Source organism: Rhamphochromis sp. 'chilingali', assembly GCF_963969265.1.
Source record: "Rhamphochromis sp. 'chilingali' genome assembly, chromosome: 14".
Taxonomy (NCBI): Eukaryota; Metazoa; Chordata; class Actinopteri; order Cichliformes; family Cichlidae; genus Rhamphochromis; species Rhamphochromis sp. 'chilingali'.
Window position 1 is genome coordinate 17,909,129 of NC_137941.1, and position 23,405 is coordinate 17,932,533.

Sequence of the window (23,405 nt, forward strand, 5' to 3'; positions counted from 1 at the left end):
CTCAGAGGCCCCCACCCTTCCTGACAGAGGAAACACATGTTGTGAGATACGGGTCTCTTTTAGTTGCACCATTAGTAGTACAGTCAGTATTACTGAAGCCTTTATCTCACAGGCTATATGTGCGTCTTGACTATGCCACCTTCAGCAACAGCCCCCTGTCATCTTGCAGTAACACAACCACACACACAGACACACACACAGCGGGACCTCTCATGACAAGAAAATCTCATTATTTGCCACTGCTTATTTCTCTGTTGTTAGCATTTTATGAGACTTTTTGGATTAGGTTAATAACACAGTGAGCAGTGCGGCTGCCTGGCAACTAAGATGGATTTGACATTTTTCCTCAATCTTTAGGATTTCTCTTGGGATAACTTTTTTCCAAAAAATGAATGCTACATCTGCAATTAAATTTGAATACATCATCCAGAAACTGTTTCTTAGTCATTTAAGGCTTATGCCACATTTTGAGAAACATCTAATTAGTCCAGCGGGTGAAGAAAATCCAACACAGTGTTCTAAGTGGAGGGTGTTGTTGCTGCTCTTAAGACAGAGTAGAGAGTCTAAAGGGAGATTAAGACAAGTCAGGGATACTGAGCTGTTTATCTGTGCAGGAGTGTGTACAGTGGAGAACAGGGCTGCGGTCCTGCATGTTTAACGCTTGCCGTCACAAGAAGCGTCTGTTTTAAAGCACTTCATACAGAACAACGCTCTTCTAAACGGTCCAGGTTCACATACAGACCTTCAGGCACATGGCCGCACCGCTGTTTCTCCATAAAGCACCATGCAGCTAACTTTATTTATCCATCCTGGCAAGGCACACTGTGGCAGCATACTGCTCACTCTGTAATACAATCCAGCCTCCTGATGCTAAGCCCCTGGAAAACAACCAGGAAGCAAACAAAAAACAAAGCCTGAAGGAGAGCTGGGTCTCTCTCCTGAACACACAGGCTTTGACAGAACAACCAAACACACATTATCAAGGTCACATGACTGCTTACTGTGTAAGACGTTCATTTGAGTCTTCAAGCTATTGTGCGGCTTTCCTCCTTCTCAGTTTTGTGAATGTCAGCTGATATAACAGAGGATGAAGGACCGTTTAGCAATACAGCCCCAAACCTCAGTGAATGTGTCACTTAAAATACAACTCATTTGTTTATTGTGGGCAGGGAGCGCACAATAGGCTTATGTCAGCTTTACAAGGAAAAAGAAAAATAGGAATTCAGTGTTTCATGTGGAATGTTTTTTTACTGAATGGGAAACTACAGAAACTCATTAACATTCCTTTTACATCCAACAGCTTGTCAAAACTTTGTATGGAAGCGCTCGGCCTTTGACAGAATAAGTATACACCGACACAAACACTGTGTCTTGGTGGAAGCGTCTCACACTATGTGGGACGCTATGACTTGCAATTTTTTTCCAGCTCTTTGTTTTGAACTTCAAATCCCATTAATCACCTCCTGACCTCTCAGACAGCATAGTCAGAAGGAAGAGCGCAGGGCAAGCTAGCAAGACAGAAGTTAAGCTCTCCTTGCAACATGGACCTCCCCCACCCTCATTCAGATCTGGCGTTTGGAATTATTTTGGTTTTCATGTGACGTATGACCCTGAAGGTAAGCGAGTCATGGACTAAAGTAAAACAATATGTTGGATGTGCCATGCAATGCTCAATTACATGGGTGGGAACTAGTGTGTTAGCGCAGTTAGCTCGTTAACGTATTGGCCGTCTAGCCCCATGCACGGGGCGATCGGCGGTAGCTCGTTAACGGAGATTTGCCGTGTTGTGGCGTTAAGGTCATTTCAACGAGATTAACATGAAAGCACTAGTGGGAACACAACGAATATGACTGCACATTTACGCCGACATCATCCTAGTGCAAAGACAAGTGGAAGCAGACAAAAAAAGCAAGCATGCTACTAACTTTAGCCGAGTCATTTAGACAGCTGTTAGCACATGATTCTCCTTATGCTGCTGAGAATATAGCCCAGAAGAAGCGGATAGTATAGCTTTTATTTTGGAAAGAGCCATTTTTCTGTAATAAACTCTCTTTTCCAAAGATGAGTGATTCCTCAATCAGATACAGGGCTCGCAAAATCGCTAGCCCGACATCCTGGGGCTAGAGATTTTTCCAGTCGGGCTACCAAAATCTATCTCTGCCCTGCCCATCGGCCTATCGTAGGAAGGAAAAATATATGTCAATGCTTTTGCATTCTTTCGGAAATGTAGCTGGGTAATTATGTCATTGACATCGGTGAGCCACTGTCAATATGTGACATATTGAAATCGCGTTTGACTTTGCGCTTGTTTTTTGCTTTCACTTTGCAATCGCGTGAACTGTGTATAGAGAGAGCGACAGTACTGATTGGTGAGTGATGATAATTTGCGCACCAATTCCTCTGACATTGTCTTATTAATCGTTAGCTTACTATGCAAACATGACAAGTGAAATCTCCCGCAGCTTAAACATGTGAGAGGTTGATCGCGCAGAGAATCGCTGAGCTTATGTGAGTGCGTAAAAGCAGGAGGATATATATTTCAGTTCTGCTGAGCCAAATAAGACAGGTCAGGGTGAAGAAGTGACAGCCAAAGAAAAGCTTACCACAAAACGGAGAAGTTATGACAAATGAGACTATAAGGCAAAAAGAAAGTGCAGCTTTATGGTTTCATGGACAAAATAATTTCTGTGGCTGCGATATGATGAGCTAAATAACCAGGGGTGCACATAAGTGGTCTGCAGGTGCGCATTCGCTGTCAAAATAAAAAAAACACGCACAAGGGTTAGGGTTAAATTTAAAAACTGTACTTTTGAGTTAAAATATATATTTATAATTTTAATAAATGACAAATTAAAAAGGCATGAACATTTTATTTTGTATCGAAAAAATATCGTACCGTGACACTAAAGCATCGAACCGAACCGTGAACTTTGTGTATCGTTGCACCCCTAATTTATATATATATATATATATATATATATATATATATATATATATATATATATATATATATATAAATAATACCTTATAAAATGGTAAGGTATAAAAGGTAAGGTGAAAACCGTGCCCTAAAACCATCTTCCCCTGCTCCGCCCTCTGTAGGTTGCATCCCTCCCCCTCACTATCCCACTCTGGCCTACACTGTGTCCAAGCGAGGAATGCTAGCTATGCAGTCGGCCTGGTGAAAAGTCATTATAGTTCATCCCCTCTGGCTGGCAGGTCCCATCCACACAGTGGAAAATGCTATAAGAGTGAATTCTGAGAACTTAGACTTGGTTTAATTAAGCTAACAGCAGGCACTATAGGAGGGAGGGGGAAATCATTGGCGATGGCTCACTTTAACTACATGTTAAGGTGCCTCTAAGCTTCATCTATTTGCCCAGCTGATGACACCTATGAGCCAGAACAACTTTCAGGGAAATCCCACATGAACAATAACATCAGAAGCAACTTTCACTTTCATCAGCGTAGTCACATAACAATTAAATATAGACACAGAGCAAGAATCTTTTGTAGTTTCCTCACACACGTCACAGGAATATCCATCGTCATTTTGACTCCAGTTGAGAGAAAAAAAAATTGCTGTCCAGTCTGACTGAAGTGGTTTTGAATTGCAAGGGCCAGAACAAGCTCATCCTCTCCATTTATAGTTAATTTATACAGTCATAGATCTGAATCAATACAGGAAACCAGCTTTTGTATTTGCTAATTATGTGCTAATCCATCCCTTTGTGAAACACAATATCTGCCCTCAGCTGATCCGAGTGTGATGGGAGGTCACTCTCAGGCAGAGCGGACTCTTTGCTTGACACTAGGCATGAGTGATAAAACAGACAGGTGTGAAAAGAAAGCAAAAAGTAGATGCTTCTATTTTAAGTAATTCTACTGACTGGATAACTTTTTAAGATAACAATACATTGGATGACAACAGTGACATAAGACTATAGAGTTTTATAGAGAGTTTCAGTTCACTGTTTGGTTGAAAATTTACATTTTCTGGCCCAGACAGCCAAACAGTACGCTGGATTACAGCATTGTTTACCTGCTGTAGTATACCTGCTCAGAACCAAACAGCAGACAGATCATTTAGCTATTAGCTGGGACATACTGGAGTCATTAGCTGTTAGGAGCTGGAACTGATAGAGACTAAAATCTGAGCCACATAACATTATTACATTAAAAACTGAACTTATCACCTGTCAAGTAAACACACTATATAGACAACAGACTACTGTAAGTTGTTACTTTAGTTACTGGTCAAATAGCTCCACTAAAAACCACAAATGTTGACCTCGTGGTGACTCCAGAACAAGTCAAGAGAAAGCCATTAACATCTATACATGAGTCCATATAAACCCATCAGCTTTTATCAAGATGTTTTAGTTAGAAAAGACATGAGTTTCCAGACTAATAGACTCAGTTTCTCCATCCCTATGACTACTAGCACTCAAAAATACAAGTTTTTAAAACCTTACCAAGCAGAATACGTTAAACTTTGAGTCAACTCCACGCTTCAAAACCTCCAAACCATTTACTTTACTTTCAATTTCCATTGATTCAGAAAAGAAAAAAGTGGAGTGTTATTCTGCAGTGCACCCTTCTTGGCTGGCTACAACAGACACGTTCCCACAATGAAGAGTTAATGGTCAGCTGCATTAAAAGATGGGAGGGAAACATCACTTTTATAGGCAAACCATGAGGGGGATAGAGACTAAATCCTCACAAAAAAGAAACATGCAGGGTCTTAAAATGAAATTTGCCAGTCATTAGTCTGCTCTTTCTAGACATTTTCCATGAGCCAACACGGACGTGTTAGTCTATAGTCACGGGAGTTGTCGTGCTTTCAGGATTTAATCCAATGAGCTTAATCTGTAGGCCTGTGCCTGCACGCAGAGGGTGACAGTTTTGCCTTAGGGGTTTTAGGCTGGACTAGGATCACCTCTCTGCTCTGCTCGGCCTGTTGCAAAACTAATGAATAAGTGATGGTGGCCTCAAGAGTATCCATACGCCAGATACATTTTCTCATTCACTTACTCCAGTGTGGGCTGAGCCATGTAAAGACTTGTTTGTAATGGTGCCATTCATACAAGTGTTAGGCCAACAAAGACTACTTCTCAGGGCTCTGATGGAGGGGAGGCTAAACGAGAAAGCATTTGAATCGACTGTCGTTAGAAATGTGGGTCTATTCTTAGAAGATAACTGTATGCATTAGAGAGAACGACAGATTTAGAGCAAATACTAAAATAAGAATCTACATTTTGTGAGTAATGTGAGATGTAGGATTAGGCACAGGAGTGCTGATATGTCTTAACTGTCCTAGTTCATGAGTTAGGGCTGCAGGTATATTTGGAGAAAGTAAAACTTCAACTGGACGATCCTTCTAGATTTCTGGGATGTAGAATTCATCCCAAGAGGACAATGCAGAAAAATACATGCCTGTGCTAAAATCTTTCCATTTAGAAGTTTGCGTAACAGACAAAGAGTCAGCATCAGGTTGATAGCGTGGCTAAAATTGGAGGACATCATGTTGCAAACACTTATTTTAAGGTGTGTTCGCACATCGCTAAAGATACAAAACAACCTTTGCATATTTGTACGATGCATAAACAACAAACTCTGTTCCATTCATTCAAATCCATTTCCTTATTAGATTAGAGATGAAGATGGCAAATTTGCTGCCAGCGTAGAACAGGAAGAAAAACTAGATTAACAACATAATGATGACTGAGGGAAGTTTGTGTTCGCCAGCTGCATTGAGGTGTGTGCCCTGCTAGCTTAAAAATAGCAACCTTAATGGCCTGGAGGATGGAAGCAGAGCAATACTCTCGTTGATTGCCAAGCTGTTGCTGAACAGCTCTCAACAGTAAGATGGGAGAGCAGCCTGGATTCAGACAGATGTGCACTGTATGCATAAAAAAATTAAAATAAATAAATACATGAGGATTTATATAAATGTTATACGATCCCATAATGGCGACGACCACCCTAAGCCTTCTTTCGTCCATGCTAATCTCCATTTGGATGGTTAAGAGAAACAAACTGTCAAAGTCATTACGGAAGAAATCACCCCCCCCCCCCCGCCGCCAAAAAAAAAAAAAAAAAAAAAAAAAAAAAAATCACTTCAGCAGAACCTTAACTGGAAAAACTTCCAAAAATACAAACAGCTGAGTAGGAATGCCTCCATCATTGCCTTTTGCATTATGAATAATAGAAGTGTTTACAAAAAGGCCATTTGGGTGAATTGGAGGGAAACAAGTCCCAGAGTGCTGCTATGCTCTTGCTAACAGGAAAACACCCACTGGCCAGGCTCTTCAGCAGGCTCTTTCTGTTATGGTAACCTCTCGTGTGCTCCAAAACAGCTCTGCTCTATCAGGCAGAACACTCAGACAGAGTGGGCGGTTTAATGCTGAGCCCTGCCCAGCACTTCTGCTCAGCCCAAGTACAGGAAACTGGCTCTATCTAGGAAAAGTTAGGCCTCTGCTCTCCCACCAGAATATGAAGGACGGGAAGTTATGGGCACTTCCCGCTCAGGCAGGATGAAGGATTTTGGAGAGTGAGTTCAGGGGGCTAGTAAGTGTTATTCACTTATGAAAAATGTAGATCTGTGTACATGCAATATACTGGGTATGTGTGAATTCTGCTTAAGCATCCATCCGCCCATTCTCTGCTACTTATTCTTTTCAGGGTCGCGGAGGGGGCTGGAGCCTATCTTCAACCATTCGCACTTACATTCACACCTACATTTACACTTATGGACAATTTAGACTTTCCAATGTACCTATCCCCACTAACTGCATGGAGGAAGAAGGAGTGCTGCCACTCTGCTTAAGCGACTGAGGTAAAAATCACGAGATTACAGATTTCAGAGTACACAGATTTGTTAAAGCAGTAAAGAATGCCCTCGTTTTCACACCGAGCCAAGAAATCATTAAGTAATTTCACGGTGTGACCACGATTGATATTTTGGGATTCATTTCTGGCTCTAACTTAATATTTAACACTTACTTTGACATGCGGTTAAAGTACACTGTCAATTCGTGCCCGTGACATGTAATTCGTTTTCATTTGCACTGGAACAAAATCTGTCTGTCTGGCCTGTGGATCATTTGAGTTGGCTTTGCTACTGCAATATTTATGTGAACTAACCGGAGTAGCCCTAGCTTGAATGGAGGAAATCCTTTATATTTTTTTGACTGAGTGCTTTATATTCTCCCCAAAATTTCTATGCTCAGTTGAGGATTTCTCAAGCTTCCCACACTTAACTGCAAAAGCCCCGAGTGGCAAATCTGGTTTGGATTATAATCACAACTGCCAAGAGACGTGCCAAAATCCAGGCAGACAAATTTCACAGTGAGTCTGATGGGCGTGTTTTATTATTTTTTATTTTATTTTGCACTTTTCTTAAAAGCCTCCATTCCACAAGTCATCCATCACTGCCTATAAATGGTTCTGGTGGAGGTTTGAATCCTGCGTGGATACTGTACAGAAAGTTGTATTAGCACACCTGGAAAACCAGCTTAAAACTCTTTAGTGCATTTAGTATGACTATAGAAAATAAAATGTAGGTGATTGAACTTAATATGTGAAAGCAGAAACAAAGAGCTGTATCCAAGATACTCAAGAAATAAAATGCCCAGAAAATCTGAAAAATATACAGAAAATGCCACACTGCCTATTTTCAAAACCTGTAGCCAGTGAGGACAACCAATGACTTTCAGACAACAAAATTAAAACAATGACAGAAGGAAACTTTCTGCAAAGAACATGAGATCATTCAGTGTTTTTCCATTTCGCATAACAAATACATAACAAAGCTGTATTTACATAATAAATAAATGCAGCTGCTAGCCAGAGACGGGCCCAGTAGTTCGACAGGGTTGCTTAATAGTTTAAAAGTTATCGTACCTTTTATGCACAACTTTAAGCAATGACATAATTTAAACTGGTAGGCACAAAATATTAAGACCATAAGCAATTTTACCATCACTAAACATTTCTAGTTCCACTCTTAAATTCAAGTTTTCAATTTTTTGCGATTTTAAAATCTGTCACATGGCTCAAAAGTTACAAGTCTAAACCCATTTAAATTTGTGGTGCTAACGTGCTCAAGAAAAATAAGTAAATCTTCTTTTTTTGCCTGATGACAGGATATTTAAAATGTTTTTCAGCCACTTAAGCGTCATCCAGTTATTTGACTCCATAAACGCACATGTATGATACAAAACTAGCTTATCCACGAAACACAGTAAGTATATACAGGTTTTAGCCAAAGCTCAGTTAAGACCAAAAGCTGGCTCGCTATGATTAATCATCTTTGTTGAAGCAATGTAGGCGGTGTGGCAAGATAACCAAAAGACCTGCACCAATAAGACCATACCAAAAGCTAAAGTTTCATGATGCCCATGCAGACCTATCAACACCTCTCCAGTTTCAACAAAAACTGCCTTTCATGAAGGAAGCTTCACTGTGCAGTATTTTTATAGTAAGATTCAGAGATGTCACTATGGTGTGAACTCTGAGGCAGCACAGGGATCTCTGCTTCTTATGAACTAGAAACACTCTTAGGTGTTTTAAAGTTCAACAGGAATTGGGGAATTTGGCGCCAAACAGCATCATAGTTTTCAGTTTGTCTAATCTGGAGCAAATGGGAATGAGACTCTTAATGGGTGCAGTGGTTACTAAAGCAGTCTCATGTATTATTGACCCATCTGCTCTCCAATCTCTACCCCCCAGGTTTTGCTTTCGCAGGGTACCATTTACCAACGGGGCAGCAGAAGCAGCTTATGTGCACTTTTACTCTGATACCAGTGCTCCTTATAGAGGTAGACAGAGCAGGAACTGCACGGGCAGGTCAAGCTGCTTAGGCCTCGCAACACAACGTGGTAATCTTCTGACTGGCTCGGTGCTACAGCCTATGTGACAGCCAGCATCTGCTCCAAGGAGACAAAACATAGCAGACTGATTACTTTCTTTTCTACTGATTTGATGAACTCAGATAATGAGCTGATTAATGATTGCGGAGCTTTAACCTTAAATTCGTCTCATTGCGGTTCCAGCCTCTCAAGCACATTTTTTGGCAAACTGAATGGCTAACAAATCCAGCTTCCCTGCATGACAGAACATGTTTTTTTCATGGCAAAAGATCCAAACAGGGAGAAATAAATTCTCTGACACATTTGTATTGTTTGAAAAAATAGCCCTACTTAGAGTAACACACCCATCTAAGGTATTTCTGGAATTTCCACATCTTGGGAAAATTTACAGACTCTTAAAAAAAAGCTAAAGAGGAGAGGTGTGCAGGTGTGGCCCAGAGGGCTGACAAAAGCAGATTATTGTACAGTTTTCATTCACAGTTGGAAGAGAGTCAGCAATGCCATCATCAAGACATTTAACACTGCAGCTTCTATGCAGGCTCTTATTACTTGCAAGCTTTGCCTTAAGGAAAGACAATCTAAAAATGTTGCTTTTTACACTATACAGAAACACGAATCTCAAACGACAGGAAAGCAGTCTACCTGCCAAACAGCCTAAGGGGCACCTAAACTATCCAAGTTGCTGACTTGAAAGAGGGAGAGCTGCATTGTTGAAATGGTTGTTCTCCTTAAAATGGCAACACCTTCTCTACAACTGGGGATAAGACTGATAAAATCTCTTATGCTTAATTCCAAAAGCACTATTCTATAGAGCGACACGTGCATTCTGGTGATAGTTATACATGTTAATGCTCGTCTTTGCAGAGCATAAATGACAGCCCCACTTTCCCCTCTGGTTGTAGAGCTGCGTACGCACTGGCTATAGACGGCTAATAGCATCACTCCCACATAATGACACCCATCTGGTGTACAGCTCCCTCGGGTCAGGCACATAGCAGGAACACTGAGGATCTGAGTATATCACCATTAGGTGACAGGCAATTGGGACTATTGATTACACTTACACAACTGCCCCCCTAGCTGCTTCGTACACTGTATACACTAACTAAACATTTCCATCAATTTGCCATGGATTTATGGTACACTAATCAGCCAATACGTTAACTACACTATACTCTAGCTCTGCGTAGCACGAAGACAGTGGGGCAAAGCGCAGTACTAGTTAAAATAAATATAAAGTTGGTGACAGCAATCATGGAGCCAATGACGTCCTCAGCATGCCTAAAGTGTGAAGAAACAGAGGGCTCAGCTGAGGGCTCCGGGGTACTGCAAGTGTGTCTCCACTCAAACAGAAAAACAGTGTCTGTCTGCACGAAAGCGCACTAATTGTTAGTGAAAGATACAGCACTGCCCACTTGAGTCCAAAACATGGCTAACAAACATCCACAATCAGTGGATATGCAAGTCCTCTACAGTACATTATAATATGTTTCCAGGCTTTTAAACATGCAGCAACATTTACGCGTGAAAACATCATTATGGCTTCAAGCAGGATGGGTGACAACAACCACAAGCTTTCCTTTATGTGCTTGAAAACAGATCCCTCCATTCCTGCTGTGGTATTTACATGTTTTATGGAGGAATTAATTACAAGCTGCGTGGACAGTGGTCTTGTGTGCAGTCGCATTCTTATCCCACTGAGAAGCTTCAGCAAACACTTGAACTCCAAGTTGCAGCCATGCATTCATGTCTAAAAAGGTCATATACAAAGGGCTGGAGTCTACGAGATGGCAGGTACTAGTTTTGAAATGATATTAAAGTTGTCTCGGGCAACCGCAAAACAAATTCCCCCACAGAGTTTCTACAAGTTACTTCAGTCTTCCTCGAGCATGTTGATTTCCCAACACGCATTCTTCTATCCACTTCTCCTCTCCTCCCTTAGGCGTCCCTGGCAGTGCACCAGAGTGAGGATGAATAAATAATATGAAGGTGTGGTTGGATGTCTGGGATCGTGACTCAGGATTCCATTTCCCTGACAGAAAGCCTGGACGGTGTACGTTTCAGTTGCCTAGCAGCTTTTTTTTTTCTTTTTTTTTCCAGGAAAGCTGGAACAATCAGACGGAGCACCAAACACCGAACGCACTCTGGACACAACAAAAGGGTCAACTCCTTTATCCAAGATGAGCTCTGAGGAAAACTGATACCGAGCAGGTAGGCTTCAGGTCCTCGTCACCCAGATGTTGTCACTGTCACTGGACACTTTATATGTGTCTGAAGCATGAAATTGGAGCCTCGTGCTTTCCTTTGTGAAGCCGTATTATGTCATCTCGGTGCAGCCCTGTGAAGTGATCCCCTCATTGACACACAGGACTTTGAACGTGCACTGATTCTCTACAGACTCTAGGAAAGGAATGACATACATGTCTGAGCCTAATAAAGACAACATTCTTCTGTAATGTTGAACACCTTGCAAACGCCTATTGTCTATTTTGCAAAACCTACCTATAGATACAAATCACTTCATTACTCCACGTTTGTTTTTGTGGCTGTTGTTTTATTTCACTTTCATTCATTTCCAGTCCTACATTTAAGTGGGAGATCCTTTGATTCATTCTATGCTCTCATGTATATGTGATAATGTTTCCCTTGGTCTTTAAATGTATATTTGGACTGGTAATCTATCTGCTTTAACTGGAAAGCTCGTTGAGTCAGCACTTCATTCAAAAAAATTCCAAACGGAAGTGACCGATTACATTTTTCTGTCACCCATATCTTCATTCATTAAAAAAATAAATAAAAAAATGCCACCCCCTGGCCACACACACCCACCCGTTCATAATGCCCACGTGCTCTAACTCAGCTGGTCTGAAGTCAACAGGGTGAGAATGAAAGTGAAGGATTTAAAGATTGCCAGCATTCATGATGAGCTCCAAATGTTTTGTGTAAAATGCAAACAGGAGGAAGCTGAAAACGTTGTTTGTTTTAAATATATATTATGATTTATAATCAACAGTCTACCAAATATTGTTCAAAGCTGTGTGGGAGCCTGTTACCCATATCACTCCAAGTGTGTCAGGGGTATACTTAAACCTTAATTATATCACCCTAAAAGGCATGCGTAGTCCTGCTCAACTGATCTGAAGTCAGTTATTTTCTCCAAAAACGTGTGCGTAAGAAAAAGCAGGTCTCTCATTGCTCCATAAAGTTTTAATAGACACTGATGACAGTGAGCGTTGTGGCGCAGAGGAGTGGGAGTTAAGGTGAGTACTTACGACCAGCACCGACGTCCTCACCACCTCCGAGACACTTTGCCTGAGTTCAGCAGCGGTGCCAGGTTTACCCAGACCCCGCGTAAATTTCCTGGTCTCCGGATGCACCGGAGTGGCCATCGCTACGCGTCCCTTGGGATTAATTACCGTCCAATCCACGCGTTTTATCAACAGTTTACAGGAAACTCATCATCGGCTTATCCGCGCCTTCGACCGCCGCTAGTGCGCACCACGAGTTTGAAGTTGGGTCATGTTGTGGTGTGGCCGCTGGTACGACGCTCCTATTCCTCGATTCAGTTTTCGTTCTTGAAAATCAACACATGCCGCATCGCTCCGGAACTCTGCCTTCTCTTATCGGGTATTGTTGACACAATAAAGTGTCCCCTTGAGTAGCGTTTCATTGGCCGTCCATCGCCAGGCAAGAGATGTATAATCTGTTTTCTCCCTTGCGTACTCCGCCTCTTACCGGCTTGAAGTCCTGCCCACTTGCTGTGTGTGTGTAAGCTGGTGGGCCTGGACTTTGGACTGCGTGCAGTTACAGTATGAATGACTGGATCAATGCTTCCCCATTACCACAAAAATCACAACCGTGGCGAACAAGCCTCTGGAGTGTCATCACAACATTCCTCTTTTGTGACACCGGAAACTGGCCTTTAAAACAGTATCAAACGGTACTGTTTTAAAGGCCATTTTTCCAAAGCTACTACAAAAAACAGATTATATTGAAAATAACTGAACTGGTTCAGTGACACACTATAAAAGACTGAATTTATGTACTACTTGTGAGTTAAAAACAAAAAGAGTACTCCCAAGTACTTGTATAAAAGCCTTCTAGCTGCACTTTTCATCTGATTATCTTTATTTTAATTTTTTACCCAAATTATTATATCTATCTAAAAGTAAAGTAATAACTAAAACTGGGAAATGATATTTTATTTAACTGAAAAAAGACCATCCTTTAAAAGAAGCTGACTAAAGTATACCGTGTGCTTATATAAAACTAAAATGAAAATCCTTAAATTGTGTTTACGTTTAGTTTATGTCAATGTGGTCAAGTTTGTCAACACATGTAGGATCAGGGACTTTGGTGCATATGCTTTTTTGTAAGGGTTGGTATAGTAATCATTACCATAAACCTGTTTAATGAGCAAATCTCCCCAGCAAACCAAATGAAAACAAAACAAAAACTCAAAATGAAATAAAAATAGAAAGTATAATAACTTTAACTTTACCTCCATTGGCCTTTTAAAACTATTGTCCACTACCTTTATTTACCATGTAGCAATTTAAACGGTGAAGCCTTACCTTTAACTAACAATTTCAGCTTTTAGCTATCAGTTTATGAATTGCTAAGCTAAAGAGCTAAACGTATTAACGTAATTTAATCCCATCCTTCAATTGCTTATTCACGTCCTTTCAGGTTTCCAGTTACATTTGTTTGCTAATATTACAGCAAAACCTTCTAGCAGTTGCTATTTAGCTAACACCGTTAGCCATTTTGTAAGCTATTTTAGCTATTTTACTATTAAAAATAACTGTATTGATTTTTGCTGCCATTTTCTACGCCTTATAGATTACTTTAACTTCATTGTTAACTTTTCTGTTCATATCTCTTCAAGTCCGCTCAGTCACAGTTAAGCTAATCTTTGGCTAACTCCCTGTGCGGTAGTTATTTGTTAGCCCTGGATGGGAGTCACAGCTGATAGCAGTGTATCCTCCCCACAAAGAGTACAGGACAGAAGGGACACTGTGCAGTGATGGCTTGACTGAGAAAGCTTTCTTGGTCAGTGATGCCATCTGCAGGCCACAGCCAACAGAGCCATAAACACACTGCACATCTTCTTTTTACCTACTGAAAATCACCCCTGCCTCTGTACTGGAAAAAATACACAGAACTCGCAACAATCCGAGTTTGAGTATGTTTTTTTTTTTATTGCTTTCATTTCCAAAGAGCTCTCTGCTGTCTGGAAAAAACGCTGCAATTCTAGGCAGAACTGAGGTTTTCCATCTCATATACTTCACTGCAAAACCCTGTCAAATGCATATTTCCATTCATTCAGACCCATAAACAGATCTGTGTTTATATGGGGAGGCAGCCTAGTTTTGTGAGGGCAACGTCGCTTGGAACTGAAAGTTTCTGTTTTGTTTTGCACATAATCCTTAAAGCTTTCAATTACACTTGCCATCATAACGCAGCGATTATGAGCACATCTCACATTTTCTCACACAACTGAATGGGAACTTCAGAGTTAATTTATATATATGCATATATATATATAAAAAAGCAGAACTCTGTGATTGGAATCATACAACAAATTTCAGCAAATAGAACATTTACTTCACTTAAAACGGCATCAGTGGTGATGGCAGCCACCCCTGGCCACAATGTCGAGGTTTACGTCAATAATACGACAAAATAATTTCATTTCCTTCTTTTTGTGCTGGGCCAAGTGTGGTCAGAGCATCAGCTGTTAAAGGGTGACCGTTTTCCTAGAATGAACACGTAGACAAAATGTTTATGACAATGCAGTGAGAGTTTAACTATCTAAGAAAGAATACTGAATATCTAGTATCAATGTGTTCCTGCATTTAAAAACAACCGATGACAAACATGTAAAACCAGAAATAGAGGAAGTGGTTCAGACCATTAGAAAACAGTATAAAATGACATCCTTAAAAAGAGGTTTCAGAGTTGAGAGTAAAAATGCCAAAAATGCAGTCTCTGATGCAGTCTAAACCAGCGGACATGTCACCATTAAAGCATTAAAAAGCACCAAATGTGCATGGACACATGTACAAATGTCCCAGATATGCGTAGAAAAGAAAAGCAAAGAGTCCGGAGTGGGACAGGACGGGCGGATGCCACCCGAAGGAGAAAGGGTATGGAAACTAGGTGAGCCAACTCATTAAGCGTGGGTCTCTTTGCCGTTCAGACCACGAGCTCGACTTGAGGGGACAGTAGCGCTGCGGATGACCTCCATCCACCTAAAGGGCAGAGAAAGGGCTTTTTAATCAGTCCTTGAAACATAGAGGATGAAAGAAAACTTTTAAAAGATGACACATTTGGTACCTCTCGAATGTGTATTCACTCTCTGATCGGAAGTAGTAGACGTGGGACTTGAAATGCAGCTTGAAGACATAGTCCTTGTGGATGTTTTCGGACTCCGAGGGGACGGTGACCGAGTAACCGAGCAGTGGAAGGCTGGCCAATGGGTAATCATCCTAGAGAGGGGGAAAAACAAAAGTGATTTAAATAATTTGGATTATATCCTGTAAATAATTTCAAAAGGAATCAACAGACTGAGTAACAGACATCAAAAATGTAGATGGGGCAAAATATGACACAATCCCTTCCATAATAATGCAATCATGTCATCCCTCTGGTGGTTTTCCAGAGGGATCCAATGAGGCTTGCTGTGAGAAAATACTGAAGAACAAATGAGTAATTAATCATATACACAAAGGACAAGCTTAGATTTTTATAGAACTCTGCTCTAAATCCACGTGGGCCTGGCATTGCATTATTTAGTATCAAAAGCAATGCCATACTTTTTGTTTTTTATACCCTTTTTGCTGAAAGTGCACATTTTGTAAAGATCTGTTCGTGTAAAGCAAACAAATTTGACAGCTAGTCTAAACTTGGGTGAATCGAGTGTTCTAGTTTCTGAACTAATGCAGCTTTAGCTTTGGTGTAAGTGTGGTTTTGGCATCTTCATTCGCTTGTATGGTCTGTTAAATGGGCTGGTCCTTCTGTAGTGCTTGTCTGCTCTACTTGAGCAGAAAACATGTGTCTGATGTCTCATCCACCCATTCACACAAGCACCTTTTTCTACACCTAAGTGCTTTCTATAAATCTGTTTCTAAAGACAAAGGGGGACTGTGGTTTTGAGATTGTGGCCCCCAAATTGTGAAACCCAAAACTTAAGAACCACCTGTTCAGGCTTGCTCCTACTTAGCTTTATGTAATTATACTATTTTAATTGTTGTATCTTATTCTTTGTGATTTTTTTTTGTTCAGTTACATGCATTTATGGTTCGATGCCTGGCTGCTACAGCCCGCCCTCAGGCATCACCAAAGCCATCCACATGAGATATTTTTAAATTATTTCCTCGTCTGCTTTCTGGAAAAAAAGCATACTAGCAGCAGCCAGTGGCTCCCTTCAGCCTTATAGTAGATAGATCTATGGTATCAATTTTAAAAACTTAGCAGCATCCTTATCAAATTATTGCATTCACAAGATTTTCAGAAATCTTGACCTCTAACCTTGAGGTTGAGGTCACTGGGGGTTGAATTCCTCCGAGAGTTTTAGCAGACACACTTATGGTATCAATTTGAAAGTCCTACGTGTTGTCACCCGCCCGCCCGGCAGGGTAACGACAATAGCCCATCAACGACACAACGCTGAGGGGTAGTAATGGAAAAGCTCCACTGCTGTCTTTCACCTTTACTGGAAGGTGCACAAGTCTCCATTGCAGAGCATTGACAGCATATTTTACAAGTCTTTTCAACTCAAACGTGTGCAGCACATTTAATTTTCTTGCAACTGTTCCATAAATTTTGGTTTTCCACATAATTTGTGCTAACTTCATGAGCCTTTAATACACAGAGGGAGTGTTTGTTTCTATAAAGTTTAGGAGTGGCATTATTTTTCTTGAAATTCACAGTATGAAATACTGCATGGGAAAACGCATTTACCTCAAATATGGCACACAGATTCGATATTTCACACTGAGATCTGATGCTTTCAAGACCAGTCGAGGGAGCGCACCACCATCCTCATAGTCAAACAACAGGACTTTGAGAGCGTGTACTCCTTACCTGGTGAGACTTGTAGAAAAACAGGCTGAAGTTGGTGAAGACAACCCAGAGCTTCTGCCAGCCGTTGCTGTTCTTGAACTTCCTTAGTAAGTTTCCTGATAGCTGATTCTACAAAGAGAAAAACAAGCCTGATTCTGACGCTTTGAAAGCCATCCATATCTCACTATTAGTGCAACACTCGTGAAATTTAACTTCTACCTGCACTTTCAAACATGCAATCAAGCTACTTTGTCTACTTTTCTAAAGAGGCTTCATTTTACTAGGTATAGCTTCCAACATGATCTGATGTCGTTGTGTTGGTGCTGTTCTCAGATCAACAAAACGAATGTTGCCTCAGGTTCAACATTGCAAGTGACCAATCACATTGTACTGATGTCATAGCTTTGCGATTGCACCATCACACCACAAACCACATCGTAACGCTAACCCCATAACCTTAACCCCCAACCATGAGCAGGTCTTTTCCAAATTGCAATGCTATGACATCATAAAAATGCGATTGGTCAGATGCAATGTTGATCCTGGACAAACACCAACACGAGGAGATCAGATATACTAAAGGTTCCCGCCCTAATCTGACACACACAGTGTGTTCAAATTCGTTCATTTAAATGAATTAGACACACTCAAATAATGATTAAACACACTGAAGCCTGCATAATTATTCCTCCTCTTCACACTGACCATTAGCAGACAGTCTGTTCCCATTTTGCCTGTAGTATGTAAGAGCGAGCATGTCTAGTTGGGAATCACTGGTTTAAAAGAATAACTATAAGGCAGGAAGGAAAAATCACAGTTTTGGCCCCTCTGCAATAAATTATGCTTAATTAAAGTCTTTAATAGTGGTGTTAATACCATAATATTTCACTATGTCGCTATGAGGTATTACTACAACTTTAATTTCAATTTCCTCTCTATAAATCTTGCTTCCTGCGATACAGTTCAAATAAAACATAAACACAGGGCCTCTCCTGTCTGCCTGGCTCCTTTACCTCTAGACTCCTGCAGGATTCACTAAAGGAGAGGCTCTGAACACGGTACCAGCAGATAACAGACAGAGGCACTGGTCCCTGGCCACTCGGGGGCCCCACCAGGGGGGTCTTATTCTCACTGACTGGACTAGGCTCCTCTACCACGCAGGAATGCACAGACGTATGGGGGAAAGAAAGACAGACAGACAGAGAGAGAGAAAAAAAACAGACAGGGAGGGAAGGAGGGACAGAAACACAGAGACTGAGTAGGTGAAACACAGGCATGCAGTGGCAGGGGTTAACACTCAGGCCGACGGTGTGTCCAGGCAAGGCTGTGAAGAGGACATTGTTACAACTACAGAGGAAGAGCAGAACTAGATCAGGACACAGCTGGGTTTTAGGAAGGCTACATCCCAAAACAGGATCCGTTCTGTTAATGTGAATGAGGACGTTTAGCACATCTACGTACTGCTCTCTCTCTCTATTTATAGACGGTCAGAGTTGCCGGGAAGAGAAGAAAAAGGACAAAACAACTCAGGAAAGCCACAGTTTGGAGTTTAGATCAGGACATCACATTGGCTACTGCCAAAAGAAGGAAACGTGAGAACAGTAACCTCCTCGAGGCTGTAAATGAAGTAATCCAACAGTAACTCGTAAAAATAATTCAATGAATAAAAACTCCCCATACACAAAAGATCAGAAGCAGATTGGTTTAAAAGCACTGTGTGGAGGATTTGTTGACTAGCAGTGGTACAGCTGAGTCATGTTTTCACAAACACTGACTGATCCATGGAGTTTGCTTTGATGCAAATGCATGAGGAACCTTATGCATAAGGGTAGCGTCACATCACATCCTGTCACTGGTTTCACACTATTCCATCGACAGACAGCTGTTTGCGTGAATTTTACGGAAGAGGATTAGGGCCACTGGAAAAAAACAAAAAGCGGGCACGTCTTTTTTTCTTTTCCAGAATTCTGAGAAAAAAAAGTCAGAATTCTGAACTTAAAGTCAGAATTCTGACTTTTTCATCAGAATTATTTTTTCTCAGAATTCTGACTTTAATCTCAGAATTCTGAGGGGGAAAAGTCCGAATTCTGAGAAAAAAGTCAGAATTCTGAGAAAAAAGTCAGAATTCTGACTCAGAATTTTTCTCAGAGCTCTCAAAAAAAGTAGAATTCTGAGAAAAAATAATCCTGATGAAAAAGTCAGAATTCTGAGAAAAAAGTCAGAATTCTGAGATTAAAGTCAGAATTCTGACTTTTTCATCAGAATTAAAAAAAAAATTCAGAATTCTGACTTTAATCTCAGAATTTATTGAACTTAGAATTCTGATCTTAAAGTCAGAATAATGACTTTTTTCTCAGAATTCTGGAAAAGAGGAAAAAAAAAAGATGTGCCCACTGCCCCCCAGTGGCCCTAATCCTCTTCTGTAGAATTTAGAAAAAAAGAATGCACAATTTAAAAAAAATTAGGGCAGTCTTAATCCACAAGTTTATAGTTAAACTTATAGTACTGACCCTAAAGAAATGTTTCTAAATCTGCAGCTTCACTTGGCTTGATGGTGACTTATGGTGAATTTGAGCTAAATGTGGTAGTTTGCAACTAGCTGTCATTATAAAAGAGCATGTGGCATTTAAGGACACAGATACCTACTGGAAGACTGAATTTTTAGATCTGACAGTGTGGATGGCTACAAGGAGGAATCCAAACGAGCCATAATGTTGCTTTTTATCTGCTTAATGTGTAAATAAGAAACTGTCGCTGACTATTTTGCCTTCATCAAAACAAAAACAAAAATAAATTAATTATAATTTTCAAAGTGCTGCTCCAAAGTGGTCAATTATACTTTCACAAACCGCTTTATTGCGATTACGTTTGATGTGTTTATTTGCCTTCAGAGCTGCCTTCATTTTTTCATGGCATGGACTAAACAAGGCGCTGAAACATTCCTCAGTAATTTTAGTCCACATTAATAGGATCCCTTCACAGTGCACCTTTAAAAACTCACTTGTGTTTCTTATTTCAAGAGCAAACAAACTTCTTTCATTATTTGTTCCAATCAAACTTGTTTCTGATTTAATAATAAGTGTTGTGACATTTAAAAAAGAGTGACCCTTGCTAATCTTGTTTAAAAACAAAAAAAGCATTAATGCTCCAGCTGAATTAGTAGTTAATGGGATATAGCAACCTGTTAAGCAGCTTAAGGGGGATACTGTTCCCACTGAAAGATCATCAAAGTGAATTCAGATACAGCACACACTCAGAAACAGAGAAAGAAAACAGCGGGGCAGGAGGAGGGGGGCAGGTCTGAGGTGGGCTGATACCTCCACGGCTATGCTAAAGTCCACCATTGACACGCTGGTGTTCCTGTGCCAGCACACGTGCACCATGGTGTTACCACGGTGAGGCGTGGGCTTCTCCAATGACACGTGGGGAGCTGTCATGTCGTCCTCGGACTCTGCCTCCACCGAGGAGTCCTCTGGGCATTCTGGGAAAGTCAGGAGGTTGTTACTGCTAGACAATGAGCAGGATGATGAAAGAGGGGGAAGGAGAGGCGCTAAAACACAGACAGCGTCAGACCAATCAAAAATCAGCATGTATCTGGGAATTCACATGATGTGTCTCTTAACAGTTAACGCTGCTTCATCACAAAGTCAAGCTTCTCACATTCAGCTGTGTGGCTTCGTACTAACTTACTGTTGTCTGTCAGGCTGCTGGTCAGCAGCTCAGATGAAGGCCCGTTGCTGGTTTTTGCCATTTCTATCGCCATCTTTACGTCCTCCATCCACTTGTCCATCTCTACCAAAGAACTGGAGGAAAAAACACACAAATGGACAGAATGCTGAACAAAACAAGCACAAAGAGTCGCAGCAGGGTAGGCCCGGTGGTCAGAAATAGTCTGGTTAGCCCAGCCAAATGTTCCTCTTAAATAACAGTAAAACATGAACCATCTGTTTATTGAGGCAAAGCGAATCAGTTAAACATCTGAGGGCGGGAAAAGCATGAACTCACGTTGTTGTTGACTGCATGCTTTATGAATTGAATTTATTTTTATCTTCCAAGTATACTTTCTTATACTGTTAGCTTATGTTTATTTGATTTAACAAAAAAAAAGAAATATGCAGATGAGTTTTTAGTAGTTTTTCTGAGTAACCTGCCATCCTCCTCTCAGGGGGCAACATCCCTCTGTTAGAGGGTAAAGCAACAGACTCTGTGTAGCCAAAGAGGCTAAAAGGGAAAAGACTGAAAATCACAATTTTATGAGCTCACTGTAACTAAAAGTAGATGCTTTTAAAGATGTAACTCAACGGCATCTAAAATATTTTTAAAAACCTGCCACTTTAGGTTCAAGGTGCAAGGTGTTTGCTGGCAATCGTACCTAGCTGCTACTACTACGGACTGCCGTTGCCCAACCAATGTGAAGGCATGAGGTACACCCCACTCATCCTCACTCTCTCTGATCTGGAAGAAGAACACAGAGACACAGAAAAGACATTAGAGAGCTGCAGTATCTAGGACAGCAAAGACCAAAATAGGCAGAAAAGGAGGGAAGGCGGGAGGGCGGATGAAAAGGAAGCGAGAGAGAAGCAAACGTGTAGCTGTCCTGAAAATATGTGTGTGTGTGTGTGTGTGTGTTCCTGTCTACCTATCTTTGTGAGGCCCGAAATCTGCATTCTACCATACTTGTGAGAACCAACAGTCACTTGTGAGGACAAACACGGGTCCTCACAAATTTGAAGGCCTTTTTCAGGCTCAAAATATTGTTTTGGTGTCAAGGTTACAATTAGGTTATGGTTAGGTATTAGGGTAAGGGTTAGGGTTAGACATTCATTTTTAATGGTTAGGGTTAGGTTAAGGTGCTAGGAAAACCACTATGTCAATGAAGGTCCTCACTAAGATAGCTGAACGAGCTTGTGTGTGTGTGTGTGTGTGTGTGTGTGTGTGTGTGTGTGTGTGTGTGTGTGTGTGTGTGTGTGTGCGCGCGCTAGAGTGGGGGCAGATGTTCTCTAGTAATGACAAACTGGTGACAGCCGCTCCAACGCCCTGTGTTCTTCTGAGAGACAACGGCACTTACTGTCATGCCATGGAGCGGCAGCTGCCCATGCACTTTGAACTGATTCGTCGCCGTCATCCCTCGACTTGTGTATAAAATGACGTCATCAAACTATTGCAAAAGAGGCAGAGGAGGACACGTTAGTTAAAAATCCTAAGAACAAATTAACAACTCGGTGGCATTAAAAACCAAAACTTAACACTGATATCCTGCACACACAAACGCTTCTCTTCATGCTTATGCAACCAAATCAAATACTCGTGTAAAACACTAAGGCCGCCAAAGTTCAAAGCAACATGTGCTACGTTCCCCTGCTTGAACCTTTGCGGTTGCACTAAATCTGCCAACACCATCTCAGTAATGCATAGCCGGGCAGGATAAAAGCATGATTATCATTTCTGCTGAGATCAGTCAGCTAAATAATTCGATTAGTGATATGAGATGAAGAAAGTGGAACGTTACCAGGAAAAACATTCGCTGCTGCAGCCCTTTTCCAGACAGTTTACTGAGGCAGCCCAACCTGATGAACTCCTGAGGAAAGAAATCATTTGTCACAAAATCTAAACAGAAACAAAAAGTTAAACAAATCTCTCTCCTGTAGATTTCAAACGCACCCGACCAGGAACAACAAGATTGTCGACACCAATCAAATCCTTCTTCAGCTCCAGAAGTTTCTGCAAGTTCTCCATCTTGATTAGGCTTCCCTGAAGCTGGTCCACCACCTCAGACACATCAGCTAGAGCAGCTGGACACCAACCAGAGGTAAGAGATCGTTACAGATGCTCCGTTACACCAAAACACTGAAATATGCTTCTGTGAACTGAGTGTAACACCTCTGCAATCCCTGAAGTCCACATGAGTAGCTGGGTAATGTTTGCACAGGCGCTCCAGGATCTGCTTGTAGTGAATGAGGCGGTGCAAAGGCCGCAGAATAAAGACGTTGAGGGGAATGTAGCAGACCTTTTGCAGCTCGAAGTCTCTGCAGAGACCCTCCAACCTTCGGGACGCCTTGCACGCCTTCTCAAGCTCCAGCAGGATTTCAGACTGCTTACTCAGGTTTGCTGTCAGGGGCTGCAGGTAAGACTTGTTATCCACGAACAGTCGTGATTTTCTCTAATTAAACACGTATAGAAGTTTAACAAAAAGTCACAGCTCACCTTCAAACCCTGAAGGTTCTTCAACAGGACATCTCCAATGCGCTGGTAGTCTCCCTTAATGTGTGCATTAGAGCGTCCTTCCCTTAAAAGAGAAAGACAGCAGTCCCTTTTAAGCAATGTCTCCTAATCAGTGGTTACTATTGGAGCTTATTTCCTGTTTAGCTTGCAAAATCTTCTTTAAAATATATGAAGAATTGCGTCGCTTTATGATGGTTCAGAAAATACAGCTTTCTTAAAAAACTATTTCTATAACCTTTTTGT

The 23,405-nt window shown here is 41.2% G+C and overlaps 2 protein-coding genes and 1 long non-coding RNA gene across 5 annotated transcripts in view; 1 reads left to right on the forward strand and 2 right to left on the reverse strand.

The window, feature by feature from the left end:
• Window positions 1-12,892, reverse strand: part of LOC308410527 (dedicator of cytokinesis protein 9) — a 75,654-nt gene extending 62,762 nt beyond the window's left edge. Inside the window, exon 1 of one of the 2 annotated variants that reach the window (XM_080903912.1) lies at window positions 12,146-12,892. In XM_080903912.1, the coding sequence (XP_080760038.1) occupies window positions 12,146-12,262 (117 nt within the window). In that variant the 5' untranslated portion in view covers window positions 12,263-12,892. The remainder of the gene's footprint in view (window positions 1-12,145) is intronic. The other variant, XM_080903913.1, reaches the window with a different exon arrangement.
• LOC308410529 lies at window positions 1,498-12,139 on the forward strand. The gene is made up of 3 exons (XR_013974197.1): window positions 1,498-1,616; window positions 6,685-6,838; window positions 10,816-12,139. It is a non-coding gene; the product is annotated as an uncharacterized lncRNA (long non-coding RNA).
• A 1,155-nt stretch (window positions 12,893-14,047) lies between the features above and the next one.
• Window positions 14,048-23,405, reverse strand: part of LOC308410528 (FERM, ARHGEF and pleckstrin domain-containing protein 1-like) — a 57,324-nt gene continuing 47,966 nt past the window's right edge. Inside the window, exons 17-27 of one of the 2 annotated variants that reach the window (XM_080903915.1) lie at window positions 23,145-23,226; window positions 22,821-23,058; window positions 22,602-22,732; window positions 22,450-22,518; window positions 22,009-22,098; window positions 21,313-21,395; window positions 20,631-20,743; window positions 20,258-20,490; window positions 16,962-17,069; window positions 15,213-15,364; window positions 14,048-15,127 (exon numbers count right to left, since the gene is read on the reverse strand). In XM_080903915.1, the coding sequence (XP_080760041.1) occupies window positions 15,049-15,127; window positions 15,213-15,364; window positions 16,962-17,069; window positions 20,258-20,490; window positions 20,631-20,743; window positions 21,313-21,395; window positions 22,009-22,098; window positions 22,450-22,518; window positions 22,602-22,732; window positions 22,821-23,058; window positions 23,145-23,226 (1,378 nt within the window). In that variant the 3' untranslated portion in view covers window positions 14,048-15,048. The remainder of the gene's footprint in view (window positions 15,128-15,212; window positions 15,365-16,961; window positions 17,070-20,257; window positions 20,491-20,630; window positions 20,744-21,312; window positions 21,396-22,008; window positions 22,099-22,449; window positions 22,519-22,601; window positions 22,733-22,820; window positions 23,059-23,144; window positions 23,227-23,405) is intronic. The other variant, XM_080903916.1, reaches the window with a different exon arrangement.